Consider the following 17,813-nt stretch of genomic DNA (forward strand, 5'->3'; position numbering starts at 1 on the left):
AGGAAAGAAGGAAGGAAGGAAGGAAGGAAGGACCGACTAGATAATTTGTAAGTGGACATTTATTTGGATAGGATTAACTGCAGATCTGACACAGCGAAAATAGAACTCGTCAATTCAAAGATGCATTAAGAGAAATTACCTAGTTACAAGAAAAGAAGAATGAAAAAAGTGAGCAGAACCTCAAAACACTGCATGTGAAATGATCAAATAAGCAAACTGAGGACATATCAAGTGGAGTAAAAAAGGTGTTTGAAGAAATATTAGCTAAAAATTCTCCCTTTTTTAAAAATCAAAATCAGCCAGATATCCTGGGCACTGGTGGCTCCTACCTGTAATTCTAGCTAGATCTGAGGATTGGAATTGGAAGCCAGCAGGTCAGGAAAGTTTGTGAGACCCTTATTCCAATTAACCCAGCAAAATTAAAACAAAACACCACCAGCAACAAAACAAAACAGAAACAGAGGTGTGACTCAAGTGGTTGAGTGCCAGCCTTGGACAAAAATACTCATGGACAATGTCTAGGCCCTGATATCAAAACCTAAGACCTGCACCTAGAGGAAAAAAAATGCTTGAATCATTAAAGAGATCATTGATAAGATTCACAATTGATTTCTTACTACCAAAAGAAAGAAAAAGGAAGAGAAAGAAGAGAACATTGTAAAAATAAAAACTGTGAAATAGTGGTTAATATAATAAAATAATAAACCAAGTGATATTATTCAAAGAAAACTATTTTCTTATAAGCAGAAGATGGGAGAATTTGTTCCCAATAGAACTGCAAAGTTAGGAATGTGGAAGGAAATTCTCCAGATTGAAAGGAAATGATACCAGATGGAAGCCTGGAACTGCCCAAATGGATCCAGAGCAGCAGAAAGATCAAGTATATGGGCTAACTTAATGAATTATTTTATTTTATATGTTTATAAATACATTCTACACATTCTCACACACATCCATTATAGACATAAATACACAGGTACATTAAACTTTAAATTTTTTCAGATATTTAAAAAAAGTTACTAATAATTTAATATGAAGATCTATAATGTGTTTAAAAGGAACATAGATGATAAAATAAAATAGGGTATGAGGATACCAAGAGAATTACACTATCAATGTCTCATTAAATGTGAAAAATAGCTGTACAGAATATTTTTTATTTATACTGGGTGTATTAAATTGTACATCAAGTACAGAAAGTTGTCTAGAAAAGAAATCCAGCTAGTCACACACTAGTGAGCAAACTTCTAAATAATCCTTGTGTGGAGAAAATGTGAAATGGGAAATTATAAAGTATTGTAATCATAATGAAAATTAAAAATCACTATACCAAATGCAGTATTTTAGGAAGAAATTTATAGTACTCAAATAGCTCTATGGAAAAGAAGAAAAGTCTAAAATCTTTGGCTTCAACTCTCATTTTAAAACTAGAAACAGGGCTAGTTGCAAGGCTTGTAATCACAGTTATGCAGGAGGTGGATATGAGAGGAACATTGTTGTTAGGTGAGGGGAAGGGTTAGCAAGATTACTCAAATAACAAGATAGGATAGATGGCACACAACTATAATCCTAAAAGAGGAAGAGATAAAATCATGAATCCATACCAGACTGGACAAAAGTCTAAGACTGTAGCTGAAAATGAAGGAAAGCAAAAGAAGGATAGAGAAATGGGTCACATGGCAAATACCAATGAATAAACAAATAATAATACAAAGTAGGAGAAGAACAAATAAAACTCAATGCAAACAAAAAGGAAATAATAAAGATCAAATTAGTGAAATAGAAAACATAAAAATTAAAATCAATGAACAGTAAAGTCTTCACAAACTGAAGACTTGTTGTAGTTGTTGTTTTGAGAAAAATTATATTAAGTGAAGTCAGCCAGGCCCAAAGAAACATAGGTCCCATGGTTTCCCTTATTTGCAATAAATAGTGTATGTCTGAGTCAAGCAGAAAAGGTCAGATAAGTTTATGTTAGGGGAATGAACCCCAAGATAAGTATTCAATTTTTTTGGGTTTTTGTTTTTCCTTTCATGCAATGGTTTCTAACATATTTATAAGATGATTTCTTTGTTGCTTTGTATGTCCCTCCCCCCCCACTGTATCTGATGTTGGGGAAGGGAAAAAACAAATCGTTTAACTAGGGATACAGGTGGACCCATTGTAACAATGAGATGTACAAGTCATTATGTTGAAAAACGAACTTTACAACTTTGGTGGGGGGGTAAGGGGAGGATCGGGTGGGGAGGGAGGGAGGATGGGAAGGGATGGGAAGGGGAAACAAAGAGAAGGCAACAATGCTTGATAAGAAATGTACTCATTATCTTGCCCATGTAATTGTAACCCCTCTGTATGGTATTTTCACAATAAAAAAAAAGAAAAAGAAAGAAAGAAATGTACTCGTTATCTTGCCCATGTAATTGTAACTCCTCTGTACAGTATTCACACAATAAAAAAAATAGACTTCCAATCAGACTTATAAGATAAAAAGACAGTAGATGCAAATTCCTACTATTAGGAAACAAAAAGGTGACATCGCTCTACATTGTATGAATAAAATAGCAATTAATTACTTTGGCAAACAGTTTGCTAGTTTCCAATAAAGCACACATACTCTAACTACTGACATATATTTTTTTTCATTCCTAGGATTTCTCCATAGAAAACCGTAATACATGTTCACAAATAGAAGATGGTCTGCATAGTCACTTTATTTCTACCTGCATCAAACAGAAATGAAACAACAAACTAGGTAATATTCATACAGTACAATACTACTCAGCAATAAATGTTAACAAATGATTAATATATGCAAAGCTCAGAGATATTGCTACGGGACAGAAAAATATAAGTGAAATATGGTAAGTAAAAGAAAATACACAGAAGGTGATATATAGTAATTGTCACACATATGAGGTTCCAGGACAGGAAAGAATAGATCATGCTGAAAAAAATCAAATGATGTCTATCCAAGGGAATGGGGAAACTTTCTATGGATATTTAAATATTTTATAACTTGTAGCCAAATAGAGATACTGTCAAAAAATATCATATCACTGGTCGACTATACTTTCACTCAGTGCACACTATACTTTTAGAGAAATATTACTTCAGAAAAAAAACCAACAAAGAACCTCAACACATTAGTAAAGTGCTCTTGTTCATATACTGTAAGGAAATTAAAGAAAGAATCTACTTTGAATTTTGGATAACTGGTTGTGGCAAAATTTATTATTTTTTTTAGAGATTCCCATATCTTAATTCACAGAATCAACAAATTTTTTAAATGGTAGAAGAAAGTTTTCAAGTGTGATAAAGATGAAAGATTAGGAGATGGGAAGATTATTTCACGTTGTCCAAAAGAGCTCAATAAAATCACATGTTTGCTTTTCTAAATTTTTTTCCTATCATCTCTCCATTTCCTATATCCTTGGGGATTCTGGAAATGACAATTTTACTATTCGCTTTTGTGAACTTTGTTATTTTATATTCCTGCTAGCAAGATCATACAGTCTTTAGCTATCTGTATCTGGATTATTTAAAACACGTTTACCCTGGTCCATTCTTGTTGTCATAAGTGATAAGACTTTGTTATATTTTCAATTAAATGTATTTTTATTAGTTGTACAAAAGAATTGCAATTCAGCCATGATCAACATCCCTCTTTTTTTTAATCAGAGCAGTTTACGAATGCAATATATCTCTTTTTTAAATTTTTATTTATTTTTTATTGTGAAAATACTGTACAGACGGGTTACAATTAGATGGGCAAGATAATGAATACATTTCTTTTTTTTGGGGGGGAGGGTCCAGTCGTGGGACCTGAACTCTGGGCCTGGGCACTATCCCTTACCTCTTCAGCTCAAGGCTAGCACTCTACCACCTGAGCCACAGTGCCACTTCCGGCTTTTTTTCTTTTTGCTTATGTGATGCTGAGGAGTCGAACCCAGGGCCTCAGGCATGCAAGGCAAGCGCTCTACCACCGAGCCACCTTCCCAGCCCCATGAGTACATTTCTTATCAAGCATTGTAGCCTCCTCCTTTGTTTCCCCTTCCCATCCCTTCCCAGCTTCTCCCCGCCCCCCCACCAAGTTGTAAAGTTCGTTTTCGACATGACAACTTGTACTTCTCATTGTTGCAACGGGTCCACCTGTATCCTTATTTAAACGACTTGTTTCATTCTTTTCCCCATCTATTCAATCCCACCCATCGCCTCATGTTACTTAGTGCTATTTTCATTCATGCATTTTCAGTATTATGACTGCATTTGCACACCATTCTCCTCTTCATTTATTGTATTTTTAATGCTGAGTATCATTTTTCATGTATAGTAGCAGATATTCTTTATTCATTAATCCATATATGATCATTTAGATTGTTTTCATATTTTGGTTATTTGAAATAATGCATCAGTGAATATAAAAGAGCAAATGATTCTGAGGTTCTTATGTCAATTTCTTTGTTTCAATACCCAGAAATGAGATTGCTAGATTACACATTAGTTATATTTTTTTAATTTTTAAGGGATATCCAGACTACATTTTATAATAGCTACATTAGTTCACATTTCTACCAATAGTATATACTACCCTATTGCTTGTATCCTCTCCTGTGTTTATCTTCTTATTAAAAAAAAGCTATCCTAACAAGTATGAGCTGACTTCTCAGTTTTAGTTGTCGTTTCTTGAGTTGCATTTCTCTGATGATTAGTAATGTTGAGTACATTTTCATGTAGCTACTAACCGTTTATATGCCTAATTTTGAGAAATATTTAAAAGGTTTTTTCAGGCTCTTTGCCCATTTAAATCAGACTATTGTTTTATCTTTTATAATTTAGAAATTGACCTTTTATCAGCAGTACAACTTGCAAATAGTTTCTTCAATGTCATAGATTCTCCTATCATTTAGTTAATTGTGTCATTTGGCAGTATAGAGAGTTTTTGGATTGGTACATTCTCAAATGTCAATTTTTGCTTTGTTGCTTGCAATTTGGGCATAATACCAAAATATCATTGCCAAGACTCACATCAAGGAGATTTTTCTTTACAAAGAATTCTTTGGCTTCAGTCTTATGTTTAGGTCTTCAGTCAATATTGAACTGATTTTTATAAGTGATATAAAGATCTTTTGTATCCAGACATCCAAGTTTTCCCATGCCATTTACTGAAGAAAGTGTTCTTATCCTATTGATGTTCCCCATTTTCCCAACCAAAAATAAGCAGGTTGTGTATGGTTGGGCTCATTTCTGTGCTCTATATTTGGTCCCACTAGCCTATATACCTGAGTGTGTGTGTGTTGGGGGGGGGGTTGGTTGGTTGTGGCGCCTGAACTCTGGGCCTGGACACTGTCCCTCAGCTCTTCAGCTCAAAGCTAGCACTCTGCGACTTGAGCCACGGTGCTACTTCTGACTTTTCTGTTTATGTGGTGCAAGACAAGCACTCTACCACTGAGCCACCTGCCCAGCCCTATATACCTGGTTTTATGCAGCAATATACTCTTAGTTAGTATTCCTTATTTCAAACTATAAGATGATTTGGTCTATTTGCTCTGGCTATGACTTCTGGTACTATGTTGGAAAGAAGGGGCAACAGCAAGCATGCTTGTCCTATATTCAATCTTAAAGCATAAAGCAGCCTTATAGAAGAGTAAGTGAGGAAGCAGAGGAACTGAATAACACTACTGATAAAATAGAATTAAAAGTCATAAGCAAAACCTACTACTTCACAGAAGTAGAATATACGTTATTCTCAGGATCATACAGAACATTCTCTATACTGAATCATATGTTGGGCTATAAAACTAATCTTAACAAATTAGAGATTTTTTTTTGGAGCCAATCCTGGGGCTTGAAGTCAGGGCCTAACCACTTAACCTGAGTTGTTTTGTTGTTGTTTTTTGTTCCCTCAAGACTAGCTTTCTTCCAGTGGAGCCATAGCTCCACTTCCAGCATTTTGAAAAGTTTACATTGGAGATAACGATTTTTCTGGACTTTCCTGCCTGGGCCAGCTTCAAACCACGATCCTTAGATCTCAGTTTCCTTATATATAGGAATGAGCCTGAATGTTGAAATCATATGAAGTATCTTTTTTTGGCCACATTGGAACTAGAATCCAATAATAGAAGGAAAAAAAGAAAATTCACAAATATGTAGAAATTAAATAACATATTCTGGAGCCACCAATGGGTCAGAAAAGTAATTGATAATAATAAAAATATATCTTGAGAGACATAAAAATTAAAACATAACATTCCAAACTTATGGATGCAGCAAAAGTGGTTCCAACATGAAGTTTATAATGATAAAGACCTATATAAACAAAAAAGAAGACTTCAAGCAACCTAATGTTGCACCTTAAGGGCAAAGACAAAGTTAAATATGAATAAATAAAAATGAAGACTAGGATAGAAATAAAATATCAACTAGAAAACCAAAAGAATCAACAGAAAGAAAACTTGGCCTTTCATAAGAAAACACATTTGATAAAAAAAAAACAAGCTATATAAACTAAAATAAGATAAAAGAAAAAAGGGATAGGCTCAAATAAGTATTACTGTAAATGAAAGAAGATTAGTAAATGATAGTACAGAAATACAAAGAGTTATAAAAGACTACTATAATATTTGCATCCCACTAATTAGATAATCTAGAAGAAAGGGGTAAATTTCTAAAAGCATAGAACCTTTATGAAGATAATAATAGAAATAAGAAATAAATCAGTAATAAAAAAAATCTTCCAACACAGGAAAGCCTCGGGCTATCAAGTTCACTGCTGAATTCCATCCAAAGATTAAAGAACTAATGCTTTTTTTTTTCAGATTCTGCTAAAAATTGAAATGAAGGGAACACTTCTAAACTCCTTGCACAAGGCTCACTTCACCCTGATTTCAAAGTCAAAGAAGAATACTACAAGTCAAGGTTATTATAAGCCACTATGATGATAGATGCAAAATACTATCCAACAAAATTTAGTAAGCCATTTTCATACACCATAATCAGGTGGTATTTATTCTTGGGATGGAATGATGGTTCAATAATTACATATATCCCTATGAATGAATACGATATGCCATATTAAAAGAACAAAGAATAAAAGTTATATGATCATCCCAACAAATACCACAAAACCTTTTAACAAAATTCAATGTTCTTTCATGATAGAAACTCAACAAACCAAGCATAGAAAGAACGTATCTCAACATAATAAAGCAAACCTCATACTGACACATATTCTTAAAAGGCAGAGAAAGTGATACGGTCAGGTAGATGCAATACAGGAAAAAAATCAGAAAATGATGACATAGTACCCTCTAGTTGTGGTGAAGGTGTAACAATTATGTTCAGGCAATGATGTAAGCAGTCTAGGAACAAGAACATCACCCAGGTAACAGGTAGTAAGAAAAACAGAGATTTCAGATGTTTAGCAACATGGAAATAAATTCTGGCAACACTGGAATAAAGCAGGGAGCCAGCTGCCACTCTGAAGCTTCTCGTACTGCCCCTTGGTTTTTAGTTCAGTGAGACCTCAGCAGTTTTGATCTTCAGATTTGGGAGAATTTTAGATCTTGCATGTTTTGGAGGTTCAATCTGTAATGAGGTTGCCTTTTTTAAACCACTAAACTTGGGGTGATTTGTGATAGTAGTAATAAATTAATACATAAGTATGTTGAGTGGGACGATTTAGGAATACTACAAAAAAGCAAACATCATTATTTTTCTCCTATTACAGATACTTCTTTAGGCTACCTGGTAAAATTCACACCTTTTCAGACGATGGTGAACTTAGAAACAGTCTCATCTTTAGATAGTTAGACTCCATTTGAATCTAATTTAAAACTTGGGTGTCATATCTAGTTTGAAATTGATCCGCAGAATCAGGAACCAGCAGTGACAGAACTTGTGTCTATTTGCAGGAAATATTTAGTCAGTCCTACTTTTCCTTTCTTGTTCCACTTCTAGCATGCCTAGCTTTTATTATTCTCTATGTCTCAAGACTGAGAAGAAGAAACTGAATTACGACCATAGATCCATGGTTTTATCTGGAGATCTCTCTGGGTTCCTCACGTGCCCTCTACTGCAGGGACATCCAGATGCTGTCCCCCTGCTCAATGGAACATTTGCAGGTTCAATCAGTGGCTTAGAGTCTGAGTTTTCTAGTGTAGGTGTTGGACCATGCACTCTTTGGTCCCCCTGCTCAATGGAACATTTGCAGGTTCAATCAGTGGCTTAGAGTCTGAGTTTTCTAGTGTAGGTGTTGGACCATGCACTCAGAATCTCTCATCTGCTTTTTCTCTGACCCACATGGGGTAACATATCCTTGCCAGTGCCACTGTCCATACAGTTGCTCTTCCTCCTGGACTTTTTTCCATGTGGACGTTCAGTTAGCAGTCCTTAGCACTCCTCAGCACAATTCAAGTCTGTTCTGTCTTTACATAAGCTTTGAAACTCCTGAAAGTCAGGAGCTCTAGTGAACTATTTCTTCATGCCCCACCTTGGGAGCACTTTGGAATGATCCTACACATTTCTGTAGCTCAGTGTAATCAACATCAAGGCTGAAAAGGCACTCCTGCATTTGTAGAAAAGAATGATTTCCTTGGACTCTGTTCTCATCATTTGCACATTTGGCTTACGTGGGAGGAAAGCACAGGAAGGGAATGGAGCAGAGTAACAGTATACTCAAATTCCTTTTAAAGAATCCTCCATCAATCATACCAGTGATCTCTTGTCTTTTGTTATTTGAACTGGAGAGCTGTCACCTTATTTGACTATGTTTTAATGGATTTGTTGAAGAGATTTTTTTGAAGAGTAACATCCAGTGGCCTCAGATTGAGAACTTGGTCAACCTGGAGTAAATATAAATATGCCATCCCTACAGTGCCCCATTTAAAGTAGACAACAATAAAAACTTTTTTTAAAAGGACAAGTTGCTGGTAAAATACATTTGAAATGATGAAGCAGCTTCTGTTACTATAATCAGTACTTACTGTGGTATTATCCTTAATACTATCTTTAAGCTGGTAGAACAGACTATTAGTTTTTAACGCTATTTATATACACATATATAAGTATATATGCATATTGTGTGTATTGTATTTGTTTATCTTCATGTGATGTTTATGCATCTGTTAACTCATGTGATGTTTATGCATCTGTTAACTGGTATTTATTATCACTCTACATTATCTCCACCTCCTGCTATTACCTGTGTAGATCAGTCAGTTCTTTAACATGCAACTATTACTTTGTTTGTTTGGTACTTGTACTGGTAGCTGAACTAAGGGCCTTGGCACTGTCTCTTAGCGTTTTCTCTCAAGGCTGGTGCTCTACCATTTAAGTCACAACTACACTTCCAGGTTTTCCCATGGTTAATTGGAGATCAAAGACTCATAAATTTCCCTGCCCAGGTTGGCTTCAAACTGAGGACCTCAGATCTCAGCCTCCTGACTAGCTAGGATTATAGAGGTAAACCACTGGAACTCAGATGCTACATACTTTTTTAACAATAATACAATGTCTAGACTCCGGGTCCTCCAATCAAAAGACATAAAATAGCAAGTTGGATTAAAAAGCAAGACTTGACCACTTATTTCCTCCTAGAAAGGCATCTTACAGACAATTGCATATATTGTAGAAGGGTGGGGAAGGATCAGTATACCAAGTAAATGAATGCTAAAAGCAAGCAGGATGTGGCTACACTCACATCTGACAAAGGAGACTTCAACCCAAAATTAATCAATAGAGACAAACAAGATAACTTCAAATTAAGAAAAGTAACAATTCATTAAAAGTCTATAATATTTCAATATGTATGTAGCAAATGCAACAAAACAGCAACTACCATACTTAAAAACACAGATGGTAAGGCTTAAGCGGGAAGAGGAACTGTGATTCAAGTGGGAGAATGTTTGCCTTGAGCAAAAAAGCTCAGGAATAACACCCAAGCTCTGATTTCAAGCCTCAAGACAGGCACAAAACATAAATTGGATGGATAGATAGATAGATAGATAGACAGACAGATAGATAGATAGATAGATGAGAAATAAAGATTACAATGGCAAAAAGCTCCACAGATAATTCCAAACAAAAGGATTGTGACAAACTTTAATACTCTACTCTCACCAGAAATTAATTCATCCAGATTTCAAAAATATCAGCAAAAAACTTTAAAATTATATGACATTATAGACCACTTGGACTTCACATATAACTACAGAAGAATCCATCCAACAGTTGCACAAGACACAGTTTTCTCTGCCATCTGTGGGACATTGACCAAAATAGATAAAATTCTGAGACATACAGAAAGTCTCAGTAAACATAAGAAAATTGAAATGACTCACTGTTTCCTATCTGACCACAATGGAATGAAACTAGAACACAGCAATAAAAGAAAGCAGAGAATATTTTCAAACAAAGGAAGACTGAATAAGGATTTGTTAAATGACAACTTGGTCATCGAGATAAACAAATGTTTCTAGAATCTAAAGAAAAATTGAGAAATATCCTACTAGAACAGCTGTGATATAGCAATAGAACTATTAAGAATAAAGCTTGCATAGGGTTCTTGCAAGAGAAGAGGGTGGGACCAAGGAGAGAGGGATAGAAGAATCAAGGGAGGAAGGGGAGAAGAGTGCAGGAAAGAATTCATTTTATATACCACAGATTTGAGAAATGTAAGGGAAGGGGTGGGTTGAAGGGGGTGGGGATGTTGAACTGATCAAGATGCATGAAACTACATTGTCACATGGAAAAAAATCAACATATAACCTAAAATTGAGAAAAGTAAGGGAGGAGGTCAGTGGGGAGGGTGGGGGAAGAATGTTGAAAGGGATGACATTGATCAAGATGCATCATATTCATAAATGGCTTTGGAGAATGGCAGCGTAAAAATAATAAAAATGTTAAAAAAGAATAACGCTTGTAGCTATGAGTGCCTATTTAAAAAAGTCCTCATAGATAGCTCAATAAATACCTTAATGATTAACCTCATGTTCCTAGAAAAACAGATTAAATTAATTAATTTGAACAGATAGAAATTAATGAATTGGACTTCAGTAATATGCTTTGTACTTTCTGGAGTAAAATCAACTACAAGAAAATTAATGACACCCAGAAGTGGTTCCAAGATTGGTATCCCATGAGCCAATCTGACTAAAAAGAGGACAATGATCCAAATTAATAAAAATAAAAGATGAAAATTGGGAGATCACAATAAGTCTAATGATATCCTCATAGCCCTAACATGCACATAGCCCTCCAGATTCTTTGGATTTCAGTGAGACTTTTTGCTGTTCTTTATACACATCTTGTGCCTCAGTCTCAGTTTTTCTCTGAAGCTTTGTCTATTGTTCACTTGTCTATTGTTTACTGTTATCCACCACCTCAGGCAAACTTCATCAATTGCCTTTACTTTTCTCCAATAAATGCTTCTGGGGTGGGGAGGAGGGGCGGGAAGCTTTCACCCTACTTGAGGTCAAATAGAGAGAGCTTTGCAAGTGAATCCTGCAGAGAAGCACCAGACAGACCAAATAATGACAATTCTTTGGAAATGAAACCTTGAAGAAGCTCCAGAAACCAGTAACATGCCAAGTTATAATGGTTTTCCCTGTGAAAACCAGCTGTTATTTGTTAAAGCTTACCAGGGTACTAGAGAGAAGATAAGAATAGAGCAATTTGAAATAGCACAGAGCTCATTGTTCTTATTGAGATTCAGTCCATTTATTTTCTGAAACTTGCTTCCTGACTTGTTCAGCAAGCTTTTTACCACTATCTAGAGTTTGACAAAATTCATCCAGACCAACCTTGCCAGTTTTGTCATTGTCTTCTGGAGGAAAAAATTTTCAGAGTTTAAACTGACATTTCTGCTGATGCTACTGTGGCAAAGTGACCTTGGAATTCCTTTTGGTACTAGCTTCTAAAATTTATTATGTGGCCAGCATAGGAGCTAGCTAATACCATAGTAAAGAACAAACATGTTTAAGACTATTCATTAGCATACTTGAAAGAATAAAATGTTGGAAATAAGTACTCAACAGATGAATGAAGAAACAAATGATGGGTATATTGAAATACTTCATAGCACAGAGAATATAAGTCAAAGAATTATATAAACCTATAATTTTAAGGTCAACACAAAGGACAGCTGAGTAAGAATACATATCCAATTCCATTTTTTATATAATTCCATTTTCTATTGGTTAAAACATGCTTAAAAGTAGTAAAGAGCTAAATTCTAAAATTATTTTTGCTTCAGAAGAATAGAAAAGAGATTACTGAGAGAACATTAATTATATAGACCAAGTTTTATTTCATAATTTGGATAATAATGCTTTATGAGTTAAGAATTTCTTACCTCATATAATATATTATAAAATGATATAAAATATTTAGAATAGATAATTTGAGCAGTTTTTTCCTTATACACAATGCAAGCTTAATAAGAAACTCTGATGGAGTAGTTGAGAGAAGAGGATTCAGAGATTTATGGATGTTGTTATTTATTAACATGTGTACAGGATGTTAAAAGATTGTCTGATGTCCTTGAGTTATATTCCTATTGATAGTATTTACTTCAAGAAGACATTTTGAGAGTAATATCTGATAGCATAAAAACTGATTGATCTAACTTACTCAATAAAGTATTAGCAACTTGACATTAAAATACCCACACATGAAAGAAATCTGTTTTTCACTCAGAAAACAGATGGTTTGAGAATTGTGTGGTTGATGTTGTTATTTGATAAAATTGTTATTTGACAATTATTATTAGTGTTATTTAACAAAATTATGCACACAGAGAGCTTTTTTGACTTTAGTAAGGCTATTATTTTCAAAATAGCATTAAATTGAACTTGTCAATTGAAGTTGATAAGCCTTGAACTGTTTTTGTAGGTTGAAAATGTTTACCTTTTAGAGGTATTTTTATATTCCATGCACACTTTTTTTCAGATACAGGTTTGAACTCTAAGTATTGTACATGGCCATCTTGCTTGTTTATCTGGTACTTCAGTCGTCCTCCAACATTAATTTTTTGCTAGTTATTTTGGAGATGGGAGTCTCAGGGATTTGCCTGAGCTAGCCTCAAACCATAATGCTTCAGATCCCAGCTTCCTGAGTAGCCAGGATTACAAGTATAGCTACTGATGCCCAGCTACCTTCTAAATTGTTCTAAAAAACAATAAAAATATTTTGAAAAAATTCAGCATTTTCAATATGATGTCAGGATAGTCGTTTTCCACTGTACCGGTACTAGCATAGACAATTTGAGCATAGGTAGATTTGAGGAATTGCTGGGGTGGGGGGTTGTTTTGTGTGCATGCATGTGTGTGTGTGTGTGTGTGTGTGTGTGTGTGTGTGTGTGTGTGTGTGTATGTCTGTGTGTCTGTGTATATTTTGTTAAAAACCTGGAAAACTTGAAAGCTCCCAAATTTCTACTTATCTTTACTACGCCTTCTCATTTTGCTTGTATTTTACTGCACATGTAACATTTAAGTGTCAACACAAAACCCACCCCACTGTGCCTGATTGATCATCCTTGTAATTTCTCCACTTATTAGTCTTTCAAGGTAGAAAAGGGACAGATCATGTCAAGATTGAGGAGAGGTCATGATCAAGTTCAACATCAAGCTATGTTAAAAGTAATCACATTTAATCTCCAGAAATTTCTACTTTGCTAGATGTCCATGCTATATGAATTCAGTGGTTTCATTCCATTTATCATTCATCTGCAGTTCATTACTTCACTCAGGCCCATTCTTATTGAACAAATCTCTTAATTCCTCTGTATTCTTGTGAGATAAATGAGTACAGTCTGAAAAACATTATACTACTGTATTATACTAAGGTATTGATTTGGGGGAATAATAGGATGGAACACCTAAGAATGAAATGTAGACACAAAAATGTAAAAAGAAATGATGGTTTTTCTTTTTTGTATTTTCTTTATGGTCTTAGGGTTTGAACTCAGGACCCCATGTTTGCTAGACAGGCACTCTACCACTTGAATTTCTTCACCAGAACTTGTCATATTGGTTATTTTTGATATAGGGTTTCAGTTCATGACAGGGTCAGCTTGGATAGTGCCTTTTATTCGTTCTTCCCCTTGGAGCTGGGAATGAAAGATAATCAACACCATGCTCAGTGCTCTGTGACCGGAGCTGTAAAGTGAAGTGTTTCTTTTTTTCTATCTTTATTTTTGCCTAGGTTGACTTCGAAATTCTATTCCCCAATTTTCATCCCTTAAGTAACTAGAATTATAGACTTGAATCACCATGCCCAACTCTTTTTGCATGTCTTATCACAGGACTACTTACCAGTATCCTCAAATAAACTTCTCTATGTTGGAAAACTTAGGCCAGAATGAAATCAACCCATAGTCCATGAGTGATCAAGCTCCTGCCAGCAGTTATGGTAGGCATGGGCATTGGTAACCTGGGAAGTCCCCATAAGCCAACACAAATGAACAATAACTAAGAGTTCATTCTTGTCCTTGAAGCATGTCATCCATGTCATGGTTCTGCTTATCTCAGGGTTTCCCTTTCATCCGGATCATCAGAAAGATAATGTTCACCAAAGTCAATTGAACATAGTTTGGAGTCTCTATCATGAGGCTTGCCTTAGTGTGCATATTTGAGACTCTGGTCCATTTTCATTTGCAGATAGCTCAGTGTCAGTGCCGTGAACAAATTTCAACAGGATCAGTTCCACTTGATTTTGCAGAACAGGAAACTGAAGCCCAGAGATGTCACATGGTTTACCACACATGACAGTATTTAAGTGAAAGAACCCAAGCCACTGTTTCTCGATTGTTAGATGGGCCTATTCTGTCCTTTTTCTTTCTTTTCAAACCATGGCTACTAATTCCTTAATGGCATGTGGGGGTGGGAAAAACAGTTGTATGAATTCTTGTACTTAATATAAATAGCCCGTGTTAGTTCAGCTGGTGGTCAGCACATTCGTACTACATTTTGTTGACACTTTGTTTGTAACTGGTCTTTTAAAAATGTTTACCTATCAAAAATAAAATTAAGTTATTGTGCAATTCTTTGCATACATAAATTTGTCAACTCTGAATACCATGAGGACAGTAAAGACAATTTTTATGAGTATAATATTATGTTGGCCTTCTACTTTGAGACTATTTCTGCATTTTCTCTTAAATGTCCACAATTAGAAGTTGTGACTGTTAACAGACTAATTCTCTTTGATATCGAGTGGTTGTGCCAGCCTAACCTTAAAAATTATAGTATTATGGTATGTCTATTGTGTGCCACTTAAATTTATTTGAAAATAATGTCCTCAACTATTTTTTTCAAATGTCTACTTGAGAGACAGTTTAAAGTTCCTCATAAAGCTGATTACCTTCAATCTTTAAATATTTTTATCACCAAAAGAAAGGTTAAATATTAAGTACCACATTAATTAGTGATTCCAAAAATTTGTTAAGATGAGCAGTTCGTGTCTGATTGCTGATCATGTCATCCACAGGATGTCTTATTATTATTATTTTTTAATGCAGCCCCTCATCAAGTTACTTCTGTAGACTTTGACTGCTGGTACCAATGATTTATTTTATTTATTTTTTTTTTGCCAGTTGTGGGGCCTGAACTCTGGGCCTGGGCACTGTCCCTCAGCTCTTCAGCTCAAGGCTCTACCATTGAGCCACAGTACCACTTCCAGCTTTTTCTGCTATGTGGTGCTGAGGAATCGAGCCCAAGGCCTCATGCATACAAGGCAAGCACTTTACCACTGAGCCACCTTCCCAACCCCCCAATGATATATTTTAAACTGTGCACTCCGTCCTATGTTTTTAGTCACACATGGAAGTGAGGTGTAATTGAATAAAACTCATTAGACATAAAGAAAAATTACCTTAAATTCATTTTCTCTTAGATTAACAAGGCTTATAGTGAATATGTTGTTGGTCAGATATATTTCCCTTAAGTCTCAACAGTTGCTAAAAATACCAGATCAATCACCATCCAGATTGCATTATGAAGTGTGTGAACTAGTGCATTAAAAAGCCATGTTAGCACCAACAAAGTTTATTGGGGTAGCTGCATTCAAGACACACATGGCATACCTTTAAATAGCACTGTTAAAATACCAAATAAAATGTCAACGTCTGTCAGGTCTCTGGCTTTTATAAATTGTTTAGACTGGGAAATGCTGGGGTTTGGACATTGTTCTTTTCATATGATGTAGAAAAGAGGAGACCATAAAAAGAAAAAGAACAATAAAGCATAGCTCATTTTTTAAGTTCTTTCATGGAAAAACATACTGTGGATCATTACCCTCCTAATCAACAATTTCCTCCTTCCTCCCAATCCTTCCCCTCTGGTATTTACCTTTCTCCCCCTCCTCTCTCTGGGTGGTATTCTGAGCTTATACATACTACCCAGTAATCATATTTTTTAAATCACTTCAAAGGAGAATTCCAGGATGGCATGACAGACATGTATATATCAAGGGTGTTCTTAACCTAGACCATAACTTTACTAGCTGTTTTTATGCTCTTAAAAAAATGCACCAGTGTACCCTGAGCACAGGATATTCTGAAGCAGGAAAGCTCTCTGAGTAGGATCAGCTATTACCTACCTACGGAGGAGTTATTATCACACCGTAGTGACCATCTTCCTGCCCTCTTCCCTTCACCTCCAGCCTTTTATTAGCACACCACACTCCCCACAATTCCCCAACAACAACATCTCTGTTTCAGCTCTTTTGCTGAATTTCCCACACTTAATGCAACCCAGACCTCACCTTCAGCTCTCCTGAGGCCACTTTGGAAGCCAGCTCGATGACACAGCCAACAGCCATGCGTGCAGCACCGGACGAGTGCAGCTCATTCCAAATGGTGTCACTGTCCACCTGAGCAAACAGTCAGTAGAATCAGAAGAAAGCCAGCGGTGAAGAAAATGAAGGAGAAGGCAGAGAGGAAGGAGAGAGGAAGGAAAGGGGGAAGGGGAGGGAGGGAGAGAGAAAAAGAGAAGGGAAAAGGAGAAAGAAAATCTATGAGGAAAGGTTGGCAGGGTAATAGCTATGTTCAATAACATTAGTCTTCCGTCTTGGCCAGCTGAAAGGCCTTCTGGACGTGGCTTTGCTTATACTTTTTCTCTGCATTGACTTCTCCAATGGAAACACATTCCTGCCATGCCTCACTGCCATTCCCTGTTTAGATTTCTCATTACAAACAGCATTACATAGGCCAGGTCTGGCTTAGCTACAGGACTACTAAAAACCAGGCCCCAGTAGTAGATGGAATAAAAACCAAGAGCATTTAGTTCTACATAAAAATCGGATTTGCAAGTGCTGGAGGGGGAAAAATTCAAATACCTTCCTGACGGAAGGTTTACAGGGAGCCAAAGACAATTTTTAGGCAGGTAGTAGTAGCAGGCAGGGAACAGGAAGTAGCAACCACAGCTCAGGTGCTCCAGTGACATGGAAAGAGTGTGTGGTCCTTGCACTTAAAACATTAGCAATAGTAAACTGCAAGACGCAATTTGATTTCTCAAAGGAGAAGCTTAAGTTTTCTAATATTTAGTAAGAGTTTTTCAGATGGTTTCAATGCACGATGGTTTTATTAGCTTGAATACACCAGGAAAAATACATATTACTGACATATATCCTAACATTCTGGATTCCCTTTCTGTAAAATCTGTTTACTTTTGCTCTTTTTCATGCATAAAATAAGAGAATGTATATATAAAGGATGTGACAATTACAATAGCAATGATTGGTGACACCATAATTTAAGATCATCTACGTTGCATAGTCTATTCAGAATCAGATGAAAAGTGTAGCTAGTTTCAGAACAG

The 17,813-nt window shown here is 35.7% G+C and overlaps 1 protein-coding gene across 1 annotated transcript in view; it reads right to left on the reverse strand.

Moving 5' to 3' along the window:
- Hdac9 (histone deacetylase 9) overlaps window positions 1-17,813 on the reverse strand; it is a 679,511-nt gene that overhangs the window by 170,035 nt on the left and 491,663 nt on the right. Inside the window, exon 17 of the mRNA XM_013024045.1 lies at window positions 16,759-16,866. Coding sequence (XP_012879499.1) covers window positions 16,759-16,866 — 108 coding nt within the window. The remainder of the gene's footprint in view (window positions 1-16,758; window positions 16,867-17,813) is intronic.

This window comes from Dipodomys ordii, unplaced genomic scaffold (assembly GCF_000151885.1).
Source record: "Dipodomys ordii isolate 6190 unplaced genomic scaffold, Dord_2.0 Scaffold72, whole genome shotgun sequence".
Lineage (NCBI taxonomy): Eukaryota > Metazoa > Chordata > Mammalia > Rodentia > Heteromyidae > Dipodomys > Dipodomys ordii.